This window comes from Triticum aestivum, chromosome 1D (assembly GCF_018294505.1).
Source record: "Triticum aestivum cultivar Chinese Spring chromosome 1D, IWGSC CS RefSeq v2.1, whole genome shotgun sequence".
In the NCBI taxonomy this organism is placed as follows: domain Eukaryota; kingdom Viridiplantae; phylum Streptophyta; class Magnoliopsida; order Poales; family Poaceae; genus Triticum; species Triticum aestivum.
The window spans coordinates 397332436-397359603 of NC_057796.1; the positions used below are offsets into that span (position 1 = coordinate 397332436).

The following is a 27168-nucleotide window of genomic DNA, read 5'->3' on the forward strand; positions in this document are numbered from 1 at the left end:
TTGAGCTAACTAAATTTAATTTAAACTGGACTTGCAGGCGCCGTTTATTGCGCCATTTACATCCTTAGCCTCAAGATAGAATTAGTTTCAGTCAAGTATGCCCATTGAAAGGAAACGGGTCCACATGTCGTCGAAGAGGATGCTCTTATTTTAGTGAGCAATTTTAAGGTTTTGGCTATCAAGCGAACAATTTTCTACCAAGAGGAATTTCAAAATGAGAGACGGCAAACGATAGGCCCGGCCAGCGGTCCCTTTCCAGCGGCACCTCGGCCCACGGCCCACCTGCCACCTCACACCACACCACCCTGCTCGGCAGTGGCACCGGAGCACGCCGCAATCCCCGAGCTTCGCTGGGGCTGGGACCTGGGAGGGGAGCCTTCCCGTCGCTTGACGCGTTTCTCGATCGTTCCCCGTGGCGGCGGGCCGCGCACGCCGCCCCGATCATTTCGCGGGTCTCTCCCGCCGCGGGTCGCCGGAGGAGGATGCCCGTGGAAGGCGCCGTGGGGATCAAGGGCGAGGAGATGGAGCAGGCCTCGGCGACAACTCCTACCACCAGGTACAGAATGCCCCGCGGCATTTCCTTTGCTGGGTTCGTCCAATTTCGCCGTCTCCGTCCGGAACCCACCCCGTAGCTCCTTTTTAGCTTCGATTCGAAAGAGGGTTTCTCGTGCTGGGGTTTTTGCGAGCTGTAGTTTGCGGCGTCGATTGCTCCAGGCGTTGGGGATTTTGGGCGCCGGAGATGAACCGTGGGCGTGATGAGCTGTTTTGATTTGGCCAACTGCTAGGGTGGGGTGGTGTATAGCTGCGTTTCGGTCGAATTCTGTTTGCGATGTGGCTGGACAGACTACTGAATTTTGTCGGAGAATGCCAACGTGTTCCTCGTTAAAAACATTGGGGCCAATTTTGTACATGCGAAATTGAACTGCTTTGTCGTGAAAATTTGGGGAAATGGAACTAGTTGTACTTGTAGTATTCAAATGATTCCAGCAGTAGGGCTAACAGTGTTCATGTTTGGAACTTGTAAGTTCTGGGAAGTCTGACAGGATATCTTGTTCTGATAGATTTCTGAAAGTTGTTTGAGTTGTCTACTGAAATTTTAGCTTAACAGAGCAGATAAATGTATTTTCTAGAACGCTGGCATGGCCTTGTTTATCACGGTTTGCATAGAGACTGAGATGTGCATCTCTCTGTTTGGAACTTGCAAGTTCTGGGAAGTTTGACAGGATATCCTGGCCTGATAGATTTCTGAAAACTGTTTGCATTGTCTACTGAATTTTTAGCTTAATAAAGCACATGATGCACAGCAATTCCTTGGTACAGTTCGTACAAAATACATTTGCTCCTAACTCCTAGGATTTAAGTATTCAACAACTGAACTCAGCCAATCCAGTGAGTGTGCTTGCAAATATGCATTTCCAATGAACAAACAACGACTAGTTGATATCTCTGTGCGGTTCAACTAGCTACCAATTCAGAACTCAGCTTCAGGAATAGCACAACATTTCTGCATATCTTCTTGCTCATATACATGCTGACATTTGTTGATTAACCATTCCTAGAACACCGGCATGGCCTTGTTTATCGCAGTTTGCAAGACATCTGAGATGTGCATTTCGCTCTTTGCGTGCAGTACGATCAGGACAAAGCGAGCTCGTCCCAAGAGCAGTGCCACGCTCAAGACTCCAGTGGCGGCTCCTCCTGGAGGGGAGGGTGGTCCGGAGGATAGGGACCACATGTACCGGGGTGTTCGGCAGCGCAGGTGGGGCAGGTGGGCCTCTGAAGTCCGTGAGCCCAACCGCGGCAAGCGACACTGGCTGGGCACCTTCGACAACGCCGTTGACGCCGCCCTCGCATACGACAGGGCCGCCGTGGCCATCTTTGGCTCCCGCGCAATCGTCAACTTCCCATCTGCCTTCTTCATCTCCACCGCCCAGCCAGTGCAATGCCATCCCGCGTCTTCTTCTCCTTCTGCCGCTGCTGCCTCTGTCTTTGTTGAGCATAAACTGAGGCCGATGCTCGCTGCTGCCTCTGTCCTTACTGAGCATGGAGTGAAGCCGATGATGGCTGCTGCCTCTATCCTTGATGAGCATGAAGTAAAGCCGGTGATCACCGCCTCTGTCTTCGGTGAGCGTGAAGTGAAGCCAATGGTCGCTGCTTCTGTCTTTCGTGAACGCGAAGTGAAGCCGGTGATCACCGCCTCTGTCTTCCATGAGCATGAAGTAAAGCCGGTGATCACCGCCTCTGTCTTCGGTGAGCGTGAAGTGAAGCCAATGGTCGCTGCTTCTGTCTTCGGTGAACGCGAAGTGAAGCCAATGGTCGCTGCCTCTGTCTTCCATGAGCGTGAGGTGAAGCCAATGGTCCCTGCCTCTGTCTTCGGTGAGCGTGAAGTGAAGCCAATGGTCGCTGCCTCTGACTTCGGTGAGCGTGAAATGAAGCCAATGGTCGCTGCCTCTGTCTTTGGTGAGTGTGAAGTGAAGCCAATTGTCGCTGCCTCTGTCTTCGGTGAGCATGAAGTCAAACCGATGCCGGTGCACGGTGTTGGTGACGACGCGTGGATCACTCAGCATTGGGATGCTTCTTGGGCTGAACGAGAGGAAGTTTATGCTGACTACCTCAAGGACATTGCCATGTATATTGATGTTGATGCTATCACTGAGAAACTGGCGTACCACCCCGACATCTATGGTAAAGATTACCAGCTCGATGGGTTCGATGCTGAGTTCACCGTCTCGCCATTGTGGGAGCTGGGTGACTGAAATGGCAGCAGAAGGAGGATTTTTTGCTGACTGGAGTAGCTTCGTTATGCTGGTAGCCATCCGGATCATTTAGAAGGGCATATTACATAGTACTTGATGTAGGTCAGAAGGGAGCCTTTCTCTGAAGGTCTGCATAGCGTTATGTTAGGTAGAACTGTAATGATATATGTAGATGATCATGCTGTGCATCGAATCACCTTCACTAATTCGGACAAGATGGGTGTCAGAATCTATGTCTTAACATTGGGTAAACAACGGTACGATGCTATATTTGTTGCTAGTAACTCCGAGTATTAGAAGTGCAAGCCATTATCTTTGTTAGATATATTTTATATGTGTTTACTTGAGGAATTGCTAGAACACTGTCACGTGCACCACCAGTCTACCTCAAGCGAGAATTCATTTGTGTAACCGTCCTTGATGGTCACATCTAGAAGTGAGTATTTTTCCATATCTTCGCCATGGAGCCAAGTGAGTAAGGACCCACATATACTATAATCGTAGATTGTGTTTTGAATTCTCATGTAAATATACAACAACTTGATCTGCATGCGAGTGTAGTTTCATACAACTTGCAAAATGCCAAACTACACCGCAAACTTGTGGGCTGGCGTCGACCTCTGGCTTGGCTTTCTCATGCTGATGATTGTGTGGGCGATGGGGATGGAATGTGAACCTGTCGACATCGGCCACGACTACGGTGAGCTCCCATCTGTTCTCCCAGGTGCAGCGGAAGAAGATGGAGGTGATGATGTTGAGATCAACATGACACAAGATTCACCTGCAGATCAAATGTCCCAAGATATCTAAATATCTAATGGCAGTAAGTTTGTTGAAGAGTGTTGAAATGATGAGAATGTGTGGAGTCTTGTGATGTACTAGTCGTATGCAATGTTGTGAACTTGTTTAGGTGTTCTTTGGCTATGCAATGGTATTGGTCTTATACAGGTTAGGTCATGTTATGAACTTGTTTAGGTGCCCTTTTGCTTTTTTAATGGTCAGTTCATTCTTTTAGGTGCTCCTTTTCTATGCAATGGTATTGGTCTTTTGCAAATGGTTAGGTCATGTTGTGAATTATGTTGTCATGTACTCTCTTCTAGTCTTGACCGTGATGTGATGGATATTCACATGATCATTCTCTTGCATCCTCACACCATGAACCTGTCAAAGATTTTGTATGATTCTACTATCCACAACTTCCTCAAACTTTTGTTCAGTCATTGACAATGTTGCACGAGTAATTCACTCTAAATTAGTTCAATGATAACAGATGCATCATCTCATTGCAATATAACGGAAGATATACAAGCACACATTCGTTGCATCATTTCACTTCCACTTCACTAAACTAACAGATTCCACCAGCAACATACAAATGCATATCATCCTTATCAAAAGCAAGATCCTCACATTGCATCCAACCCATGTGCTAGTGCTAGCACATCATGGCCACCTGCAAAAACTACGACTGCATACTTCTCTTTTGCACTCTCATCTCTACTCTATTATCCCCCTTCTCTTTTTGCAACCTGTGTTGTCGATCATTGCTGGAGCTCCGTTGCCTACCACAGTACCACCATGACTAGTTGACCACCATGGCTAGAGCTGCCATGCCGAGTAGGCATTTATTTTTTACATCTACACCTCGAATACCCAGGCCCACATGTTCCTTTGGAGAACACGAGATACCACTTTTTGTCAATGTTTCTTTCGATATTGGTCAGACTGCAAAAGAACATCTAGATCAGTAAAAATCAAGTATTCTTACCTGACCCTTTTCGGAATCTCTAAGAAGGACATCACACAAATTGAGACTGCTCAATACCGAAATAATAAGTGCTGTCCGACCTCTACGGGATAAATTCCTGGCTCGCCAGCTGCTAAGAAGTTTCTCAAAGCGATCTTCGATATATTTGCAGTATGTGGTATTTCGTAGTTTCGAGGCTATATTAGAAATAAGAAAATCTCGGACTTACTCCCTCCGTCCTACAATATAAGATGGTTTTTCAAGCTATGTGGGCGGAGGGAGTAGCTTTTAGTAAAACCATTTTGTGTTCCTTGAGAGAAGATTGCATGACATGGGTTCAAATTTAGCATAATTGCTATTCTTGGACGCAAGATCGACCCGCCTAGATCGAGCAATCCACTAAGCTTGCAGTTCCTAGCCACAAGAATCCAACTAAACAAGCTAAGTTCAATATACCCGCAAAAAAAAAATGCTGAGCTCAATATATTCTCAAGGCTACCATGCTCTGAAACTTTTTGACATGTCATTATTTTCTCTGGTATTCGCCCCTCACCATCGCTCCTCACATCCACCATGCAAACCGCCATGGAAGAAACAGCCTGACGACGAGGCCACGGGCGTCGGGCAAGAGGAACCACGGGTGCCCGCGGCGACCGCGCCACCGCCAACGACGCCGGGCCGGAGGAGTTGATGAGATGGAGAAGGTCGACTGCTACGTCGTGCCGCAGACCACGGGCACCGGCCGGAACATCTTCCAGGGCGGCAGCCCGCTGTCGTCGTCGCTGCCCCTCCTCGGCGTGCAGCTCGTCCTCATCGTCGTCGTCACCCGTGTCCTCTACCTCCTCTGCAAGCCGCTCAAGCAGCCCCGCGTCGTGACCGATATCATGGTACGCTAGCTCCATAATTTGACAAGATCATCGGCTTGAATCGATCTCTTGGGGTGGATGTAAATCGATGGAGAAAGTGTGTGCTCAATTTGGTGCTGATTTCAGGGCGGCATTATACTCGGCCCGTCGCTGCTGTGTCGCTACGAGTGGTTCAAGCAGCTGGTGTTCCCGGCGAGGGGGGAGCCGGTGCTGAACACGGTGGCCACGTTCGGCCTCATGTACGTCATCTTCCTCATCGGCGTGCGGATGGACCCGATGCAGGCCCTCCGGTCCGGCAAGAAGGGCGTCACGATCGGCCTCTCCGGCTTCCTCATCGCGCTGGGCCTGACGGCGGCGGGATTTTCCGGCGACGCTCTGTCCAAGGAGGAGGATCACATGTCGACGCGGCTCACGTTCCAGTTCGCGCTCGCGGCCACGCTCTCGCTCACGTCCTTCGCGGTGCTCTCGCCGATCCTGTCCGAGCTCAGCCTCCTCAACTCGGACCTCGGCCGCATCGCCATGTCGGCGTCCATGACCACGGACGGCATCGCATGGCTCATCATGGTGGGCTACGTGCTCGCCGAGGCCTACCTCGTGTCCCCCGCCACGTCGCTCTGGGCCTTCATGTCGGTGGCGGCGCTCGTCGCCTTCATACTGCTGGTCGTGCGCCCGATCGCGCTGCTGGTGATCGAGCGCACGCCGGCGGGCAGCCCGGTGGACGAGGCGTACGTCTTCTTCTTCCTCCTCATCGTGCTCCTGGTGGGGCTGTACAGCGACATCATCGGCACCAACTCGTTCCACGGCGCGCTCATGCTGGGGCTGGCCATCCCCGACGGGCCGCCGCTGGGCACGGCGCTCGGCGAGAAGATCGAGGCCATGGTGACCGGGCTGATCCTGCCGCTCTACTACACCATGACCGGGCTCAGCACCGACATGTGGGAGATACACTGGGGGAGGCTGCAGCTGATCCTGCTCCTTGGGTGGTTCGGGAAGCTGGCCGGCGTCCTGGCGTCGTCGCTGTGCCTTGACATCCCGCCGCTGGACGCCGTGTCTCTCAGCCTCTTCATGAACTCCAAGGGCATCGTCGAGGTCATCACCTTCAGCTTCTTCGTCACCAACAAGGTGACTAACTTATCTGAATCATCGATCTCGCTAGTCGTGATCCGGTGCGTACACTGACATGCAAGACTGATTTGGGTTGCACGGGCAGCTGATCGACAAGCACATGTTCAGCGCGTTGGTGTTCTCGTCGGTGGTGATCACGGCGGTGTCGGTGCCGGTGGCGAGCTGTCTGTACGACCCGGCGCGGCGCTACGCCGTGTACAAGCGGCGCACGGTGCAGCACCTCAAGGCGGACGCCGACCTGCGGATCCTGGCGTGCATCCACGACGAGTCCCACGTCCAGGGCACGCTGTCGCTGCTGGAGGCGTCGCACGCCACGCCGCAGACGCCCGTCGCCCTCTTCCTCCTCCAGCTCGTCGAGATCGCCGGCCGCTCCGCGCCGGTGTTCATACCCCACAAGCTCCGCCGGAGCGCCTCGTCCAGGATCGGCCCGACGTCGTCGGCCGGCGCGCCGTCCACCGACTCGGACCGCATCATCAACGCCTTCCTCCAGTACGAGCAGCGGCACCCGGAGGGCGCCGTGTCCATGCAGTCCTTCACCACCATCTCCCCCTACTCGTCCATGCACGACGAGGTGTGCCGCCTCGCCGTCGACAAGCGCACGTCGCTCATCCTCCTCCACTACCACAAGCGGCACATGCTGGCCGGCGGCATGCGCGCCGCCATGGGGCTCCGCGTGGTGAACCGCAAGGTGCTGGAGGTGGCGCCGTGCTCCGTGGGGGTCTTCGTGGACCGCAACGCCGGGAGCGTGGGCCTGAGCGCCTTCATCATGCAGGACCATCCGCCGTCGTCCGGCGGCCGCCTCGGCTTCCACGCGGCCGTGGCAGCGCTCTTCTTCGGCGGCGGCGACGACCGCGAGGCCCTGGCGTACGTGACGCGCATGGCGCGGCACCCGGGGTCGAGGGCGGCGGTGATCCGGTTCCTGCCGACCCGGGGCATCAAGGACAACCCGGCGGACCGGCGGGTGGACAACAAGGCCATCGAGGAGGTGAAGGCGCTGGCGGCGCGGAGCAAGTACATGAACCTGCAGGTGCAGGAGGAGCTGGTGGGCGACATGGAGAAGATCGTGGAGGTGCTGAGGGGGCTCGACAAGGCCGGCTACGACCTCGTCATCGTGGGCATGCGCCACAGGTGGTACCCGGTGATGTCGGCCAACGGGCTGTCGGACTGGAGCGAGTGCCCCGAGCTGGGCGTCATCGGCGACCTGCTCGCGTCCTCCGACTTCGACACGCCCTACTCGGTGCTCATCATGAAGCAGCAGGACCAGGGCGGGCTGAACGCCGCCGTGCCGGGCGCCCAGGACGTGTGGCACGGCGACGACGGTGCCGCGGCGCCGACGCCGGACCGGACAATGACCACCGCCGTGTCTAGCAGATACCGGCAGTAGGCCGGCGCGGGGACGAGCAGCGCTGACGTGATCTTTGACCTTTGCATTGTAGATGTTGACCTGTCTAGTTCCTAGTATTACCTGACGATTCAAATAGACATTTTTCAGTTGATCGCTTCGCAGTTCGTATGTTGCGTACAGTACAGTGTACAGCCCCGCTGTTGGAAATAGTTTTGTGCTTAGAACTTTCTTATACTTATAGAGGAAGATATGGAAGAATTCAACAACGGTTTCGTGGTGTAGTTGGTTATCACGTCAGTCTAACACACTGAAGGTCTCCGGTTCAAACCCGGGCGAAGCCATATTTTTATTTTTTTAATACTTGTAGATTATCCAGTAACATCAAAAACTTCAGAATATGTAGTTCTCGCAGCATCTCTTTTTTTCAATGACCAAACTTAATAATTGACTTAACTGAATTCTTCCTGATCCAACCATCATGTCTGGAACATCTAATTCATTCTAGCAGTAACATGGCAGTCCATGTTACAGAATGAAATTAAGGCGAGGCAAAAAAACAATCAAAGCACCCAGCGAAGCTCCTCATTCTACACAGCAGCGGTCCAAATGCCATCTGCTGAGCATAGTGCAGAATGCAGACTTCCCATTTCTACCTTAAGAAAATAACATCCATAGCTGTTTGTACCATTAACTGCTGCAAAACAATTTACCTTAGCCATAGTTGTAGGGGAGAAAATTCATCGACGGGGGATCCTCCCATGATCTCCTACGTACTAGATATCTCAAGCAGAAGAGGATGTAGCTTATAGCTTGAGTAATCCTCATCAGCGAACATCGTCGGTACGCCCTTTGCCAGATACTAACTTGACATGGACTTGCTGGCGACCATGCTCATTACACTGCTGGGACCAAAGCCCTCCCAGAATGAGCCATCAGATTCGCCCTACACACCCAGCAGCCTAGCAAGTTCTTTTTTTCTTTTTCTCTTTTGATAAAAGAGAGAATCATCTCTCCGATTTCCATTAACAGAAATCACCAAGTCTTACAAGAGAACCAAAAGAAAGTAGCCTAGCAAGTTCATGAGCTGGAGAACTACTACGCCTGCGGAAGTTATCAAAATCTAACATACACTGCCTCTTCGCCTCCTTCACCAGGACACTAATCACCGACCTGTCATGATCGTTGCTGCTAAGAGCTCGCACCAGGCTGGAGGCGTCAGAATGAAAGATTACTTTTGTGATTTGGTCCACTCCCAACCTGATAGCCCGCCCCATCAACAGCAGCAAGGCAAGCCACAGCCACAGCTTCAGATTGCAGAGCCTCTCTCAGGTACCACTCCCTTTTGATCATCAAGATGGCATCACTAGAATTTATATGCAATATTGCCTGTTCAAGGAGCACAGGATTCTCCCGGAGTGCATCCCAACCGAATCCAACCGATGTGCGGCACATGAGTGATTCCAGCAGCATCAGTGAAATGTGCGCTGCAACTACTGGATAATGGACAGTCATACTGCCATGAGATAGGTTATGGGCTGATGGCATATGGTTACTGGATCCAAATTTGAAATTTGGGATCTGCTAGTTCTGAGAGGTGCCAACATTGAGATTCACTGAGATGCCCAGATTATGGATCACTACAGCAAGTCAGTAAGAAACTTCCAGGAGTAATTAGCATTAATAAACACAACCTGATAGAGCACTGCAGTACCATGAACTGTGATGTCTCATGTCTGGTAGTGGAGGCCGAGGGCTGCACACTACCTTCTGACCCTCTGTGCTATTCAGCATCACTCTGGGAGCCCTAGGGTTTCAAAGGGGACACTTAGTTCAGGTCAACTTTCATGCATGAACCTACAAGCCCAGTACAAGGCACTGAGGATGGCAGGAGCATTCCAATTATCTGCACTGGAAATAAAACATATAATTTTCACTCATAAGCCTACAGTTAGGTAAGAGGGAGCATGTACAACGATCTGCAGTGTAAATAAAAACCCGCAGGGTGTTACTCAAACAATAAACCTACAGTTACCAGTGCATCGCATACCTCGGGAACAAGGAGTTCTATAAGAAGGCAAAAAAAAAAGAAAAAACAGAATACAGTTGAGCTGCATACCCTTTTAACTCGGTTCAACCGTATTACAGGAGATTTAATCAAGTTCCAGCAGTTCCAAATTTTCTAGAAGCTCCAACATCTGCTCACTATCGCTGACATGGGAGGGAAACCAGGCTCCACCTTTTACACACGGTAGACAAGGGACATACATCAGGTAAAAGAAACATCAGTAAACAAACAAAAATGATTCCAGCAGGAAGTTACAATGAGAATTTTTGTCAACCAGATAAAACTGAGATGGTAAACGTAAACTAGCAGACACAAATAATATAGATTGACTTAACTACAGTAGCAAATTAAACCCTTTACGAGTCGCGCGAAGGGCGCACTCTCGCGACGTCCACATCATCACATGCGCACTGTGCGTGGTGGCCAATTGAATGAGAGGGTCGCTCTGAAAAAAGAAGGAAACCCACAGACGCGACCTCTCTCTCTAGTTCTATCTTCTCCAGCCCCACGCCCCAGGGAGAATATCTGGTGCACCAGTGCTTGTGGTGCTACCGGTGAATCGAACTCAAATTGCACATTTTATATGTTTGTAAAATTCTGAAGAAAAAAAGTAGCACATTCAGACAACATTAATGTAGATTGTCACAAAATTTCAATTCAAAATTCGAAACACAGCTCCTAAAACAAAAATGACAAATACAACACCAAATAATACATAACATAAGTTGGGCTTTAGATTTGGCCCATTATCACACTGATGTGAATTTTGTCATTTTTATATCTTAAAATATATTTTAAATTTTGCTACGAAATTTTGTGATGACATACATTGATGTTGTGTCAATATGATAGAATATTTTCAGATTTTTTTAAATATTATACAGCATCCGGTGTACCGGTAGCACGACAAGTATTGCACCGGATACGTTCCCCCACGCCCCATCCCCTCCCTGCATCTCCGCCGCCGCCGCCGCCCCCCAATATCCACCGCACGAGGGCTCGCCCACCCGCGCCGGCGACGCGCCTCCACCATCCGCTCATCCCATCCTGGCTCCTCCGGCGTTGGACATCGGCCGCGTCTACTCCACCGCTCCCTGCCCGCCCCCAAGAAGCCCCGCAGCTCTGCGTCCGCCGCCGCGGGCGGCAAGCCTCCCGTGATCGTCTACTACCGCTGTCGCGCCCGCTCAAGCACGAGCTGCTCAGCCTGGGGTCTGCCCCGCCTGCATTGGGCGCGGATACAGACGGGGAGGAGTTGCTGGGGCGACGGCAGCCGAGGCGCAGAGGGGGAGTGCAGAAGGAGAGCACTTCGGCGCCCCGGAGGCGACGGCGCCGCAGCAGCCAGCTGGAGGCGGCCTCTCCATCTGAGAGGAGATGGGTAGAGTAAGTTGGATCTGTGCTTGCTTCGCAATGAAATTCTCCTCACGGCTTCAGCAACAAGGAACGGCCAACTAGAATACTTGTTGTCCGTGTAATTTTGACGCTGGCTTTGTCGCAAGTTGGAAATTCAGGGTGCCGATCCGCAGGCGTTTGTCGGTTTAGTGTGCAAGGTAAGTTCTTGACGTCTGTTCTGAGCATGTGTTTGTTTCATCATTATATGGAATGCAGCAAAACTGGGGCCTAAATTTTGATGGTGAATGCAGGTTTTCTGGCCCCAAGATGATGATTGATACAAGAGTTCCATCACAGCCTACACGGAACTAACCAAGAACTCTGTATGCTTTCTATATCCCTGGTTCTTATTTTTCTTATTCATGAAAAATTGCTGTGGCTGAGTGGATTATCCTCAGTTGAGTTTGATAATCTTTTCTGCATTTTCCTTACTAAAAGGCCTGTTATGTACCACTCTGTTTTCCATGTAATGTCTGCACTATGAAGAGTGCTATGTGAAATGTCGTGTAGTTGATATCTAAAACTAAACGAACTGCAGGTGGAGTATGAAGACCTTACCCTAGCTAATGAAAGGATACAATTTTCCATTTCATCTGAGGAAATGAAGTGCCTGAACCTGAAATTTGGAACATCTAAACTGGATAAGAAGGGATACGATGAGCTACTTGCACTTGCTGTCAGCTTTCATGACTACCAAGGTCTTGATCCAGATGATCTAGTGTGGGCTAAAATAACAGGTACTCCTATGTCTTTTCCTTACGAGTGCCGATGCTTCTAGCTGTTAACTGCGATTAGATGCCAATGGTCCTTTCTGTTTATTCTTTCTGTCATCACAAGTTTTATTGCATTGTTTGTAGTCATTGTCCAGATTATTTTGAACTTCTACCGTGTGATACTTTATTTATCTGAAAGAAAAGGTGTGCTGGTGATGCATACATTATGGCTGTACCAACTTGGACCTATTTTTCAAAGCCCTAGAAGGCAATGATGGGTTATAATTAATGCTTCTGCGCTGGCCTGGTGGTGAGAAGATGAGCAGAATATATCGGATTAGGCACACGACCTGGTATAATATAGGTGATAAGAGTACATCATGAAAATAGTTTCAACAGTTCAATAATTTTAACATCCCCCATGTCTGAAAGTGGTACCGCTACTTCATACTGAAATTTCTGTACCTACTACAAACTCTACAACTCTATGGCCAAATTTAGTATTGGTCCTTTGTGTATTTTTCTTCATATATAATTTCCAGAGCTGGCAGAAGAAACTAATCTGATCCATTTCATACTTTTACAAAATTGAATCAAAAGAAACTACTTCCATTTCAGGAATTGTTCCCACACTGACATGGAACATATGCTTGCTGACAATTTTACATATATCTTTATTGCGTCAACATGATATAAACTACTTCCACTGTATCTTCATCTTCGATGTTACAATTAAATTCATTCACTGCAGTATTAGCTAATTTCTCTTACTACCTACCTCTATGTAGCATTTTCTAAAGGCACTGCAGTCCTACCTAATCCCTCTTAGTCTGTGATGTATACCTGATTACCTGTGTGTAGATTTGTGAAGGAATAGACTGTGTGAAAGTTTCTTTTTTATATTACTGCTGCTTACCCAGTTATTTTCCTCTCAAACCGCAGAATTTAGTTATTTCAGTATTATGTTCGATTCTATTGAAATTCATATGTGCCATTTCTATAGGAAACCCATAGCTTCCTTATTTCTCTAACTACAGATTCTCTGAACACATACTCCACAACACAATGACGAGGAGCCTCCAGAGTACATCATCCCTGGTACCCGTGGTATGGGCTATGGTCTATGGAGGCGTATTGTTCGGTTAAGTTGAGTGTGGGTAGTAGTGGTCTTGTATGCACTCTTGCGTGCTCCATAATCTTCCCCCATGGACATCCTCTGATCTGAAATATTTATCTTACCAATTTGATGTTGGTTCACATGCAGGTTCAGGTCAAAGAGTAGCGCCATGCATGAGGACTGTTGGTGATCTTTTTATTGCGACATAACGCTTTCGAGTTACATGAGATATGGTCATTCTCTAAAGGTAGATCTATTACATATTGATTGAAAATAGGATAGTTGGGCTCTTGTATTATTTTATTTTTCAGTGCAAAGTTATTGTACAGGATAAGTAGGAAATTTTGGAGAGTCTTGCTTGCTAACTTGTTTACTTTTTCTCCTATATAGGAGTCGGGTAGAGGGCTCACACAATGTTTCCATTAGTATGCTTGATGCTTTTATCGTGTTGTCTTGCTGACCTTATCACATCAATCAATACTAGAAAAATCTGAATGCAGTGAAGAGTAAGTATTTATTGAAGAAATCTTATAGCAGGACTTATAAATTATTTCCAAATTAATCGTCCTTTTGCCAAACTGATGGTTGATATGTTCATGATTTTAAAGTTTAGAGACTGGTACCTGGACTCGTTCCACGATATCCGGTATTTTCCAGAAGTGGGGAACCGGGTTGACGAGCTTGCTTTCACGCAGATGAGTAAGATGATCGAAGTGTGGCACAGTAATGTGGTTCCGACTATGCTTTTGGAGTGCAACAGCTGAAAAATTAACATCTCAGCTCAAGGAAGCTTCCCCCAGGATTACATGTCAAGGATTGGTATTCAGTTATTCACATGCTGGTATGTTTGTGAACATGGTACTACTCTTCTCTCTGGAGCTATATTTATAAGCTTTGTCTCAATTCTTGTCATTATATCCTAAATCTTGCTTGTGTTTCAGAACAAATGAAGGATTATGTACCTTTTCTAACGGCTGATTATGTACCTTTTCTTTTGGTTGATTTGCAAATTTGACTTGTATTGTCAGATAGTTTATTTTGGTTGCTTAATTCGATATGTTTTGTGTTCAAACTTCATGCTACTTGAGCTAACTGTAGAGCGTTATATGGCTTAGAGTAAAAATTTGTAAAAAAAAAACAAATTTGCTTGATGTGTGAGTTCTGTATCAAATCATATATATGTAAGTCAAGTGCTGATTTTTAGAGATTTGTTCTGGGTTACACCAGCTTGTTTAGTTTCTGGGCAGCATGTGGCTCTGCATGATCCTAAACCACAGCCTGACATCATAGGCCTCATCAATACAAAATTGTCCCCCATGTAGGTAGGTCGAATTGCTACTGATGGTTCCATTTGTTTGAGGGAATGTGGATTAGCTACTGAAATCAACATATATGGAGCGTAAGCCCAGCCAATTACCTTTGTTTGTTTCGTGGATTAAATAATGTGTAACCACCAGCACCTCTTTGTTTGTGTTGCTGAAACAGTGGGTTCTCACCTGATGATCAGGAAGTATGTTAGTTGAGATACGAATAAACAAGACATAATCTGTACAATCTTACATATTTATTTATTTTGACAGCTTCTTTTGAATTGGTTGAACATAGTTGGCACGGCACAGGTTCACGAATGATGAATGGTTGTAGATGATTTCTTATTTCCACACTTCCACTTCAGGTTGTGTGATTTTCCTATCAGGCATTTACGGAACTCATTGCCAGTTATATTCAGATCAAAACAATGAAGTATTATATATGTTTTGTTTTGTTGGGTTTTTTCAGTAGCAATGTGACGATATGCTTGAATGAATTGCTTAGTAGTAGTATAGATACCTAGCATGTTCCCTCCCGCTAATGCTCTTCCTTTATTTTCTCCAATGAAGGCCATCATAATGTGGAACAATTGTTAAAAGAGATCTTGATCGCTTTTCGTTGTTTCTCCTGCACGATGCATACATACGTATACAAGTTGCAATTAATTGGTGAGATACCTGAAATGCAAATACTCCCTCCGTTCCAAAATAGATGACTCAATTTTGTACTAACTTTGTACTAAAGACAGTACAAAGTTGAGTCATCTATTTTGGAACGGAGGGAGTATATATCAAGGAAAAGGTAACAACTACATACTACATTTGAATTAAGACAAGAATACATTAATCAAGATGTTTATTGGAAAATTTCTAACCTTATCTTCTAACAAATGTTGCTGATCACAGGCTTCTTGTACTGTCCCTCGCTGGTGTTGAGAGAAATTATGTCAATGTCGGCGAGTTCGAAGGGCACCGTCACTGCTCCACGACTGCCTGCTTGGGTACTTATCCCCTGGAGCCTGGACATGATGCCAGGGCTGCAGTCGATCACGTCGTCAAACAGGCCGATGGCAAGGTCGGCCGACCTGCTGTCAACATCGCGAAGTACTAGCAGGATGAGCTCATGGAGCTGCGCCAGAAGCTCCTGCTGCCGGCTTCCTCAAACCCAGATTTCCTTCTTATTTTTCCCATGTTCGTTTTCAGTTCGGAGCTGCCTCTTGGAGAGTAGCAGATTGCTGAAATGAGGACCAAGGAACATTTATTCATAAGTTGATGAAATTATAACCCAGATTTCCTTCTTATATGTTTTCATTCTTCATGTTTCTTTCTGCATTTATTCATAAGTTGATGAAAGCTTTTTGTATTGTTGCAGCCTGGTCATAACTAGATTATGTAATGGCCAGTCCTGATTGAAGCAATTCTCTTGCAAGTGTGTTGAATAAATAACTCTTCTTTTGTAGAAATGCAAATATTTTTGTTTAATGTCTTATTGATTAGAACCAATAATATAGCCTATTACTCCCTCCGTTTCTAAATATTTGTTTTTCCAGAGATTTCAACAAGTGACTACATACGAAGCAAAATGTGTGAATCTAGACTCTAAAATATGTTTACACACATCCGTACATGATAGTCCATTTGAAATATCTAAAAAGACAAATATTTAGGAACGGAGGGAATAATATATAAGCTGACAGCCATCGGCTTACCCCCTGCCATGTGGCCTCTTTTGGTTGGTTTGACTTAGCAGCAGCGCCTCAGCTGCCGCAATGCCGTTTCTGTGCCGACGGTTGTACGGAAGCCGACGGCTTAGGGGTCTATGTCAAGGGCATATATATGCCAACAGCCTGACAAGACTACACCATCGATATCGACGCCGAAGGCCCTATGCCGCGGCATAGAGGTTTATTCCAGTAGTGACTAGGTCCTGGACATGTAACATTAGTCAAAACAAGTCGGAGTAACAAACAAGTCAGCCCAATGTGAAGAGCCAACATAGCATCAACACAAGTCAGCCTAATGTACATGGCAACATAAAGGAGCACTCTCAGGAAGCCTGCATATCTGCATGTGCACTGCTCGTAGCAGATTTTTCTTGCTGAAGGCGTCTGCCTTCTCACTGAACTAAACCTACTGTTAACAAATACGGTAGCTAGATTAGTGCGCACATATTCGCTTTAAGAGGCGCCACCAGGTGGCGCCCCAACCACTAGTTTTGTAAAAAGGGGACGTGTATGTGCTCACTGTGTGACTATTCCTAGTCCTAGGCCACATAACAGCATTATGCCCTAACTTGCGAACACAATTTATTTCATAAGAAATGGAAATTACTTAACACTGAACCTATACTGTCACGCACTGGACAAGTATAACAGTTGTATATTTGACTGCTGGTAGCTGCACCGGACACTTGTCTATGATAGGCCTAAACGATATCCTAACAACCGCACATCAGCAACCACTGTCAACATAAATGGACCTGTGTGAACAAGGTATTCTGTGTTCTTTCATGGAAGTTAGTGGGTACCATATGAATTCTGAAAAAAAAAGGTACACTGCACAATGATGTTCCTCGCTGCTGAGTTTTTAGAGCATTTACCAGTGAATCTCAAAACAAGAGCAAAATATAAATGGAGCGCCGGGGATACCAGCTTTAAAAAGTATCAACAATTCAATGAAAAAAAACAGCCACTGCTTGATATTTCAGATACAAAAAGAAAACCTGTAAAGTCCAACATCCCGAGACTAGAAGAGGCAACCAGTCCACATTCTAAACAACGACAGAATTTGTCAAATATGCAGAAGACCTTGTTTAAGTTTCTAGGTTACATGATGAAGCATATCTCGGAAGACTCACCTGGCACGGAAGCAATTCACCACTTCATTTGCATCTCTTTGTTGATGACATTACAATGATTAAGTGATAATGGCATGTTTAGGACTGCCATGGATTTCATAATTTGGACAGATTTTTGGCAATCACAGAATTAGACCTTCCTCAAAATCGTAACAGAGCAATTCTTTGGAAATGTTAGAGCACATGAAGTTTTAAATTAAACATTGGAATTCACCCATAAATCAATCACAAGGATAAACTAAAGGAGTGATTGGAAACACAATGGGACCCTAATTTTGTTACAAAATAATCACCTTACTAGATACTCCCTCCGTTCGGAATTACTTGTCACAAAAATGGATAAAAGTGGATGTATCTACAACTAAAATACATCTAGATACATTCATTTCTTGGACGAGTAATTTCGAACGGAGGGAGTAGTTTCTAGCACCTGATTCAAATACGCATTTTCCAGTTCATCGCTTCGCAGTTCATATGTTGCGTAGAACAGTACAGCACAGCCACAGGAAGTTGAAGTAGTTTTGTCATCCGATGTGCGCAAAAGGAGTTGGTAAGATCTACTTCTGGCCTTATGCAACTTGTACTTATTGCACGTGAGGCCACTATCTTCAACAACGGTTTCGTGGTGTAGTTGGTTATCACGTCAGTCTAACACACTGAAGGTCTCCGGTTCAAACCCGGGCGAAGCCAATTTATGTTTTTTTTATACTTTTAAAGATATATAAAAGATTGGCCAATGACCTCAAAACTCCAGAATATTTAGCTTCTCGCAGCACCCTTTTTGCCCAATGACTAAACTAATTCTTGCTTTACAACAATTAAGATCTAGTTAATCCCCTACTCGCCGCAAAAAAAAAAGTTAATCCCTTACTGATCCAACCGTCAAGTGTGGAGCATGTAAATCCATTCTTCCAGTAACATGTTACCGAATGAAACCAAGGCATGGCTAATCAAGCACCAGCAAATGCCCTCTGCCGTATGCATCCCACAGTGCAGAATGCAAAACTTCCCGTTTCTGCCTTGAGTAAACAGATCTTCAGTGAAGCAAACAACATTCAAAGTTGTCTGTATCACAACTGCTGTAAAACCATTTACCTTGGCCATAGTTGTAGGTGCGAAAAACTCTTCGACGGGGGATCCTCCCATGATCCTGCACTTGACCTCAAGCGGAAGAAGATGCAGCTAGGGTAATCATCATCAGCGAACCTTTGTCTAACACGGCCTTGAGCCAACAAGCCAGAGCCATCTGAAGGTACCTCGCTCTTTGCTCATCAAGAAGATGGCACAAGTGGAAGCTGATGACCAGAATTTATATGCAAAATTGCCTGTTCAAGGGAAGAATTTATACACAAGATTCTCCTGGAGTGCATCCCAACCTAATCCAGCCAGTGTGCAACACCTGAGTGATTTCAGGAGCATCAGTGAAGTGTGTGCTGCAACTACCAGATAATGGGACAGTCGGATACTGCCATGAGATAGGTTATGGCATATGGTTACTGGATATATATTGAGTTTTCAAACCTGCTAGTTCTGACTTCTGAGAGGTGCAAATGTTGAGATTCAATGAGTTGTCGAGATTATGGATCACTACAGCAAGTTTATCAGTAACTTTCACGAGTAATTAGCATTAACAAACACAACCTGGTAGTGGATACTCTGTGTTCAGCATCAAAGGGAACACTTAGTTCAGGTCAACTTTCATGCATGAGCCTACAAGCCCCAGTACAAGGCACTGAGGATGACAGGAGCATGTCCAATTATCTGCAGTGGAAATAAAACATATACTTTTCTTTCATAAGCCTACAGTTAGGGAAGAGGGAACATGTACAATGATCTGCAGTGGAAATAAAAACTCGCAACATGTTACTCGACTAATAAACCTACAGTTACCAGTGCATAGCATACCTCAGGAACAAGGAGTTCTTTAAGATGAAAAAAATCCATAATACTGTATTAGGGGAGATTTAATCAGTTCCCAGCAGTTACAAGTTTTCTAGAAGCTCCATCTTCTGCTCGCTATCGCTGACGTGAAAGGGAAACCAGGCCCCATCTTTCACGCACGGTAGAGAAAGGGCATACATCATGTAAAAAAAACATCAGTAAACAAACAAAAATGATTTCAGCAGGAAGTTACAATGAGAAATTTTGTTAAGCAGAGAAAACTGAGATGGTAAACGTAAACTAGCAGACAGAAATAATAGACTTAACTAGCAAATTTAGTGAAAAGGGAACATGTATTTGCTCACTGTGTAACTATTTCTAGTCCGAGGCCATAACAGCATCATGCCCTAACTTCCGAACAAATTTATTTCATGGGAAATGAAAATTACTTAACACTGAACCTATACTGTCACGCACTGGACAAGTTTAACAGTTTGTGTATTTGACTGCTGGCAGCTGCACCAGACACGTGTCTATGATAGGCCTAAATGATATCCTAACAACTACAACTCAGCAACTACCGTTAACATAAATGGACCTGTGTGAACAAGCTATTCTGTGGCTTCTAATTTTCTTTCATGGAAGTTACTGGGTACCATATGAATTTTGAAAAAAGGTACAATGCACAATGAAGTTCCTCACTGCTGAGTTTTAAGAGCATTTACCGGTTTTTAATGAAAGTTAATGTGAATCTTAAAGCAAAAGAAAAATATAAATGGAGTGCTGGGGATACCACCTTACAAAGGTATCAACAATTCAAAAAACAGCCACTGCTTGATATTTCAGATAACAAAACGAAAACCTGTAAAGTAAAACACAGAAAGTCCAACATCCCGAGACTGGACTACGCATTCCCACAGGATAACTGCTAGAAGATGCGACCAGTCCACATTCTAAACAACGACAGAAACTTGTGAACTATGTAGATGTTGACTTCTCTAGGTTCCTAGGATCTGATTTAAATTGACATTTCCCAATTCATCACTTTTGCAGTTCGTATCTTGTGTACAGGAAGTTGAAAAAGTAGTTTGTCCCCGCAAAAAAAATAGTAGTTTGTCATTCGATGTGAACCGAAAATAAAAAGAGGAGATCTACTTCTGGCCTTATGCAACTTGTACTTATACAAAACGAGGCGACTAAATTCAACAACGGTTTCGTGGTGTAGTTGGTTATCACGTCAGTCTAACACACTGAAGGTCTCCGGTTCAAACCCGGGCGAAGCCATGTATTTTTTGGGGTTTTCTTTTAAAATTATAGTAAGAGATTATTTGGCTTCGCAGCATACTTTTTCCCAACGACCAAACTTTATAATTGACCGAACTAATTCTTACTGTACTTTACAACAACCGTCAAGTGTGGAGCATGCAAAATTGTAAATCCATTTTCCTCTAACATACTGGAACAACTTGTTACTAGAATGAAATCAAGGCATGGCAATAACAATCAACTAATCAAACACCAGCGGCAGCAGTCCAAATGCCCTCTGCTGTATGCATCGCACATGGTGCAGAATGCAAACTTCCCGTTTCAACCTTAAGAAAACAGATCTTCAATCAAGCAAACAACATTCATAGTTGTCTCTGTACCATAACTGTTTTAAAACCATTTACCTTGGTGATAGTTGTAGGGGCAAAAACTCTTCGATGTGGGGTCCTCCCATGATCTTCTAGTCTGTCCTGGACCTCAAGCGGAAGAAGATGCAGCTAGGGTAATCATCATCAGCGAACCTTCGTCTAACATGGCCTTAAGCCAACAAGCCCCGGCCATCTGAATGTATTATACACAGGATTCTCCTTGAGTACGTCCCAACCTAATCCAACCAATGTGCGCCACCTGAGTGATTCCAGCAGCACCAGTGAAGTTTGCGCTGCAACTACTAGATAACGGGACAGTCAGATAGGCTATGTCATATGGTTACTGGATCCAAATTCGAAACTTCAAATCTGTTCGTTCTGACCTCTGAGAGGTGCCAAATTATGAGATACACTGGGCTGTCAAGATTATGGATCACCACGGTAGGTTTACCAGCAACTTTCAGGAGCAATTAACATTGATAAACACAAAGTGATAGTGCAATGCAATACCAGGAACTGTAACATCTGGTAGTGGAGGCCGAGGGCCGAGGGCTGCACATTACCTTCCAACCTCCTTTGCTACCAGGCATCACTTTGAGAGCCCTAGAGTTTCAAAGGGTACATTTGGTTCATATCAACTTCCATGCATGAACCTACAAGCCCCAGTACAAGGCACTGAGGATGATGGAGCATGTCCGGTGATCTGCAATGGAAATAAAACAAACATAGAATTTCCATTCCTAAATCTACAGTTAGGGAAGAGGGGCAAGTCCAATTATCTGCAGCGGAACTAAGAAGTCACAAGGTGTTACTCAAAAAAAAAATATACGTACAGTTACCACTGCATCACATACCTCAGGAACAGAGTGTTTTATAAGAAGAAAAAAAACATGCAGAATACTGTGAAGTTGTATACCCTTGAACTCAGTTCTGCTGTATTAGGGCAAATTTAATCAATTTCCAACAGTTCCAAGTGTTCCAGAAGCTCCGACCTCTGCTCACTACTGCTGACATGAGAGGGAAACCAGGCCCCCGTCTTTTACGCACGGTAGAGAAAGAAAATAACATCATGTAAAAGAAACATCAGTAAACAAACAAAACGATTCCAGCAGGAAGTTACAATGAGAAATTTCGTTAAGCAGACAAAACTGGGATGGTAAAGGTGAACTAGCAGACACAAATAATATAGGATAACTTAACTACTCCCTCCGCTCCGAATTAATTGACGCAGCCTCTATACAATGTAAAATGGATATTGTATAGAGGCTGCGTCAATTAAGTCGGATCGGAGGGACTAGCAAATTTAGTGAAAAGGGGACATGTGTGCGCTCCCTGTGTGACTATTCCTAGTCCTAGGTCATAACAGCATAATGCCCTAACTGACGAACAAAATTTATTTCATGGGAAACGAAAATTACTTAACACTGAACCTATATTGTCACTTAGTGGACAAGTATAACAGTTGTGTATTTGACTGCTGGCAGCTGCACTGGACATGTATCTATGATAGGCCTAAATGATATCCTAACAACTGCACATGGCAACCACCGTCGGCATAAATAGAGCTGTGTCATCTAATTTTCTTTTATGGAAGTTACTTGGTACTACCATATGAATTCTGAAAAAAGGTACACTGCACAATGAAGTTCCTCACTACTGAGTTTCTAGAGCATTTAGCAGTTTTTAATGAAAGTTAATGTGAATCTTAAAACAAAAGCAAAATATAAATGGAGCGCTGGGGATATCAGCTTACAGAAGTATCAACAATTCAATGAAAAAAAACCAGCCACTGATTGATATTTCAGCTACAAAACGAAAACCTGTAAAGTGAAACACACAAAGTCCAACATCCCGAGACTAGACTACTCATTCCCGCAGAATAACTGCTAGAGGATGCAACCAGTCCACATTCTAAATAACGACATAAATTTGTGAACTATGCAGAATACCTTGTTTAAGTTTCTAGGTTATATGATTAAGCATACCTTTAAAGACTCACCTGGCACGGAAACAATTCGCCACTTTATATGCATCTCTTTGTTGATAATGTTACAATGATGAAGTGATAGTGGCATGTTTAGGTCTGCCATGGGTTTCATAATTAGGACAGATATTTGGCAATCACAGAATTAGACCTTCCAAAAAATTATAACAGGGCCTTCCGCAAAATCATAACAGAGCAATTCTTTGGAAATGTTAGAGCACATGAAGTTTTAAATAAACATTGGAATTCACCCATAAAACAGTCACAAGGATAAACTGAAGGAGTGATTGGAACCAAAATGGGACCCTAATTTTGTTACAAAATAATCACCTTACTAGTTGACATACACACACCTACAATCATAATCATGTACACCATTTGCCAAACCCCATAATTTTTTTATGGAGGGACAAAATACAAATGATACAACACTACAAGGTTGAGGTAAGAATATCACCATTACTGAGGAACAGATATTCACCAAGATCCCTGCCAGCAACTTAACAAATCTCAGAGAAAAATAGATTATCACCGGAACCACAAGGTACTGATCAACTGATCACTTTGCTGCTCCTTCAAACAAGTGATGGATATGTGCCTCGACATCTTCTGGGGTGTACTTGATGTACAAGTCACGTCCGGTTTCAGGAGCTGATTTTAACCTGGCAATCAAAGCCGCATATGCTGGCATCACTGAATCCTCCACTGCTGCCCTAACGTCCATTCGCAACTGATCATCGGCTATCACCCATTCTGATTGTACTGCGTAGATCTCCTCGAAGTAGGTATTAAACATCCGCAATTTCTGCAGCATTGCCTTGGCTGGGAGTGCACCAACGCCTGAACCACCAATCTGCAGCACAGTTGTAACCTTGCCCCATGTTGAACGCTGATAATCCATGCTCCAGCGACGCACTCTAGTTGACAACTGCTTGATCCAGTCATCGCCGAGTAGAACACCTAGCTCGCTGTCATTCACTTTCTGGATAATGTACTTGCCATTGTTCATCAAGAAGATGCAAGCCAGTGACGGATCTCGGTAAATCTTAGATTTTGTATCCAAATTCTTGTGCAGAACGTCCATGATCCATGCGATGTGCACAGCAAGTGAAGACGTGGGGCGGTCAGGGTCCACGGCAGCAGAAGCTCTACCACCAGCACCAAGGTCACCTTCCATCACCTCTTCCAATGTCTGTCGCGAACCGCATGCAGCACGGAGATAGTTCATGACATACCGAGTGATGGGGTGTATACCACCACCAGGTGTGGCAACCCGGGCAGGGTCACGGCGGATGAGATTTTCCAACTCCATGAATATACCTTTTATTGAGGAACCAAGGGTGTTGCACACTGCAGAGACCTCTGCGCGGAGTGCGGCGGAGTAAGGGTCGGAGAACACAGGGTCAAGGTCCGGGAGGATGTCCCGCACAGCCTCATACATGTCCACGACGCGGAAGAGGCGCTCCGGCGAGCGGCTGGAGGAAGAAATGGCGTCGCCGAATGATATGAGCTGCAGTGCCTGAGTGCGCACAGCAGCGATAAAGGCGAGGTCGCCGAAGGGGGCGAGACCGTCGAAGACGCGGTCGCATAGGCGGCGCTCGCTGGGGATCAGAATGCGGAAGACCATGTTGAAGGCTGGGATCCAGCGGGCGATGTCGAACTCCAGCTCCTCCCAGGGGGAGGCGTGGACCTCTTCGGCGGTACGCGGCCGGACGCCGAGACGCGCAACGCTCTCGTCGACGAAGCCGCGGCGCGCGGCGGCATAGGCCTCGGCGCACTCCCGGCCGAAGCCGGCGTCCACCATCCGGCGCGAGATCTGGTGCACGTTGGCAATGGAGCCCGGCGAGAGCGCGTCGATGACGACGTCGTAGTCGGTGACGGGCTTGGCGATCGGGATGGGCTCGTCGCCGTAGCCGTCCGCGCCGCCGTAGAACTCCTCGTCGTCGCTGCCGTCGGACGCGAACCCGCCGGGCGCCGAGGGGGCCGCGTCGTCGGGGCGCTCGATGAGGGCCCGGAACTCGTCCTCCAGCCGCGCCATGCACCGGCTGAGCAGCTCGTCGGCGCGGTCGAGCAGCACGCGGTTGGTCCCCGCGGCGTCCAGCTCCTGCACGGTGCCGATGAGGTCGTCGACGGCCTCGAGGAAGGCGTCGGCGTCGCCCGAGTCGGCCCAGATCAGCCTGTCCATGGTGACGAACTGCGAGATCTGGCGGTCGAGCGTGCGCACGGTCCGCTCCATGGACGTGACGGGCGGCCTCGCGGAGGAGCCCGGCACGGCGGCCGCGGGCGGCGGGGGCAGCGGCGGCGACGCCGGCATCGAGTGCTCCCCTCCCCCGCCTCCCCCGCCGCCGCCGCCCGCCGCCGCCGCCACGGCGCCGCGCGCGGCGTAGATCTTGTCGAGCGAGAGGCGGCCGTCGTAGTTGGAGAAGACCTTGAGGATGTCCTCCGTCATGGTGTCGCTGCTGCCGAGCGTCTGCACGATGTGCTGCACCGTGGCGAGCAGCTTCTCCTCGCCGTCCTCCGCCATCGCCGGCGCCCCGTGGCCGTGGGATTGCAGGTCGTTCGCGCGAAGATGGTCTTCCCACGGGGGTCTGCGGCTGGCTCCGATCTGGACGAGGTTTCCAGCTCCCCGCACGCGGCTTCGGGTGGTGGTGGTGGTTGTGGACTGCGGCGGGGGTAGGGGTGCGGGTGAGGCGATGACTTCCGTTCCCACGCGGTTGCTTGTGGCGGAGGACGACAGCGCGTGGACCGGCCGTCGTCTTTACTGGTAGTGGACGCGGGACGGAAGCGGCCGCGCTGGCAGTGCTCGCGTGGGACGGGTAACTCGCGGCGGACGGTCGGATGAGCTCAGGGAGAGTGATGGGTGGATGGTGAAAACGGCGTGGCCTCGAGGGAGGCGAAAGGCATACTGGCATGCGCGACAGGACGTGGAAAGTGGCCGAGGGGAGAAAAGTCACCGAGGTGGAAATGACGGCGTGGCGTGGAGAAGGGGCGTGATTGACGCGAAGGTCGGGCCGGTGGACAACTATGGAGGATGGACCATGGACGCTTGGGGGGCAGAGTTTGTGTTGGAGAGACACTGCAAATGTATACATTTCTCGAGATTCAAACTTTAAACTTTGAGGCGACTCAGGGCATGTGCAATGGTGGCATATGGATACATATGCCCCATGATAAAAAATAATTTGAGGCATATACATTTAGTTTTTCTCTCCAATACAAGTTACAGCTAGTGGGCCTCATTAAGAAATACAAAATAAAGACTCTACCACACATGCATCTTTATTTTTCACTCCAACCTTTTCAGCTTTTGTCATCGGACCACACTTTTTCTTTCAAGCACCCGCCTCCTGGAGAGGATCCCGCTTCCCTATCCGAATCTACTTTACGTCATATCCGATCCTACATGGCATGCGAGGCATCACCTTGAGGCTATGCATTGTACATGCCCTCATACTACAAAGACAAAGTTGAAGATGAATCGAGAAAACGGTTTGCTTCGAAGGAGAGTTGATGCATGCGTTGTTAAGTGGACCAGAGTACGAGGCACGTTATCTCTCGGAGAAAAGTAAGACGGTGTTTGATGAGATAGCCTGCGAAAAATGCGAAGGAAGCGGGGACGCACCACGGCATTAGGAATGAGAATCTCGATGATGTGCCGTCATGTGCGCGAGCATGTTGTTGACGGTGGTGTAATTGTTTATGTCTCTCACCAATGGATTGTTTTGGGTCATTGTCACCGTTGTGTTTCACATTCGCTGCTTGAAAATCTAATACATTCAAAATGTAAATAAGCTAATTGTTGTGACATCAATGTAGATGCAAGGGATTGCCTCGTTGTATGTCAGCCTTGTCCAAAACAAAGGAACCTTCACCTCCTCTAGCAACTCCACTGAGGTGTTCCATGATTACGACACAAATCTAGAATCTTGAAAACTAGAATATTTTCAAGATGGACAAAAATATGCATCCAACTAGCAGTCATGTTGTTGTTACCTGATGTAGAAACCTATGACAACGTTGTCCTAAACCCCGATGCTTCCAAATCCTATGATGTTTGTGTTTTAACAACACTACAACAAAACGGTTCTAAGTAAATGCAATGCATATATGTATGAGGTGTATGCTACTACAAACCTAGCAACAGTTGGGCTCTACTCCTTTCTCGACCTTAAGGATGCATGGCTGCTTCTTTGTGAACTATGATCATATTGGGTCTGTCTTCTTATGCTTAAATAGGAACTTTACGAGACATGGGGCAACCACCATGAGACGGATAATTTAATGCACTTCAATACCATTGTTGAACACATGGGCATATATGCCTATATTGCTGTGAGCATCCCCTGAATGAAGTAGTACATATGTATGTGATTTGATCT

General features: G+C 46.9%; 3 protein-coding genes, 1 long non-coding RNA gene and 3 other non-coding genes across 22 annotated transcripts; 6 read left to right on the plus strand and 1 right to left on the minus strand.

Moving 5' to 3' along the window:
* The first annotated feature begins 314 nt into the window (after nucleotides 1-314).
* Nucleotides 315-3061, plus strand: LOC123171001 (dehydration-responsive element-binding protein 2D). The gene is made up of 2 exons (XM_044588686.1): nucleotides 315-556; nucleotides 1631-3061. Exons 1-2 carry the CDS (start codon nucleotides 483-485, stop codon nucleotides 2754-2756), a joined length of 1200 nt encoding a protein of 399 aa, XP_044444621.1. The 5' UTR covers nucleotides 315-482; the 3' UTR covers nucleotides 2757-3061.
* Nucleotides 3062-5037: 1976 nt separating this feature from the next.
* On the plus strand, nucleotides 5038-8077 carry LOC123171012 (cation/H(+) antiporter 15). The gene is made up of 3 exons (XM_044588691.1): nucleotides 5038-5390; nucleotides 5496-6491; nucleotides 6580-8077. The coding sequence occupies exons 1-3, from the start codon at nucleotides 5199-5201 to the stop codon at nucleotides 7876-7878; spliced, it is 2487 nt and encodes an 828-aa protein (XP_044444626.1). The 5' UTR covers nucleotides 5038-5198; the 3' UTR covers nucleotides 7879-8077.
* Nucleotides 8078-8106: 29 nt separating this feature from the next.
* TRNAV-AAC (transfer RNA valine (anticodon AAC)) lies at nucleotides 8107-8180 on the plus strand. The gene has a single exon. It is a non-coding gene; the product is annotated as a tRNA-Val (tRNA).
* A 2630-nt stretch (nucleotides 8181-10810) lies between these two features.
* On the plus strand, nucleotides 10811-15920 carry LOC123182350 (uncharacterized). Of its 16 annotated transcripts, XR_006492101.1 has the most exons (7): nucleotides 10811-11451; nucleotides 11545-11616; nucleotides 11832-12030; nucleotides 13044-13113; nucleotides 13271-13370; nucleotides 13514-15235; nucleotides 15340-15920. It is a non-coding gene; the product is annotated as an uncharacterized lncRNA (long non-coding RNA). The 16 variants fall into 16 exon arrangements; XR_006492094.1 differs by having other exon boundaries at nucleotides 11832-13370; nucleotides 13514-13629; nucleotides 13732-15235; XR_006492102.1 differs by having other exon boundaries at nucleotides 13044-13147; nucleotides 13271-15235.
* Nucleotides 15921-17906: 1986 nt separating this feature from the next.
* Nucleotides 17907-17980, plus strand: TRNAV-AAC (transfer RNA valine (anticodon AAC)). Its single transcript has one exon. It is a non-coding gene; the product is annotated as a tRNA-Val (tRNA).
* Nucleotides 17981-20381: 2401 nt separating this feature from the next.
* On the plus strand, nucleotides 20382-20455 carry TRNAV-AAC (transfer RNA valine (anticodon AAC)). The gene has a single exon. It is a non-coding gene; the product is annotated as a tRNA-Val (tRNA).
* Nucleotides 20456-23060: 2605 nt separating this feature from the next.
* Nucleotides 23061-25694, minus strand: LOC123182351 (exocyst complex component EXO70B1). The gene has a single exon (XM_044594888.1). It carries the CDS (start codon nucleotides 25311-25313, stop codon nucleotides 23349-23351), a length of 1965 nt encoding a protein of 654 aa, XP_044450823.1. The 5' UTR covers nucleotides 25314-25694; the 3' UTR covers nucleotides 23061-23348.
* Nucleotides 25695-27168: the final 1474 nt, after the last annotated feature.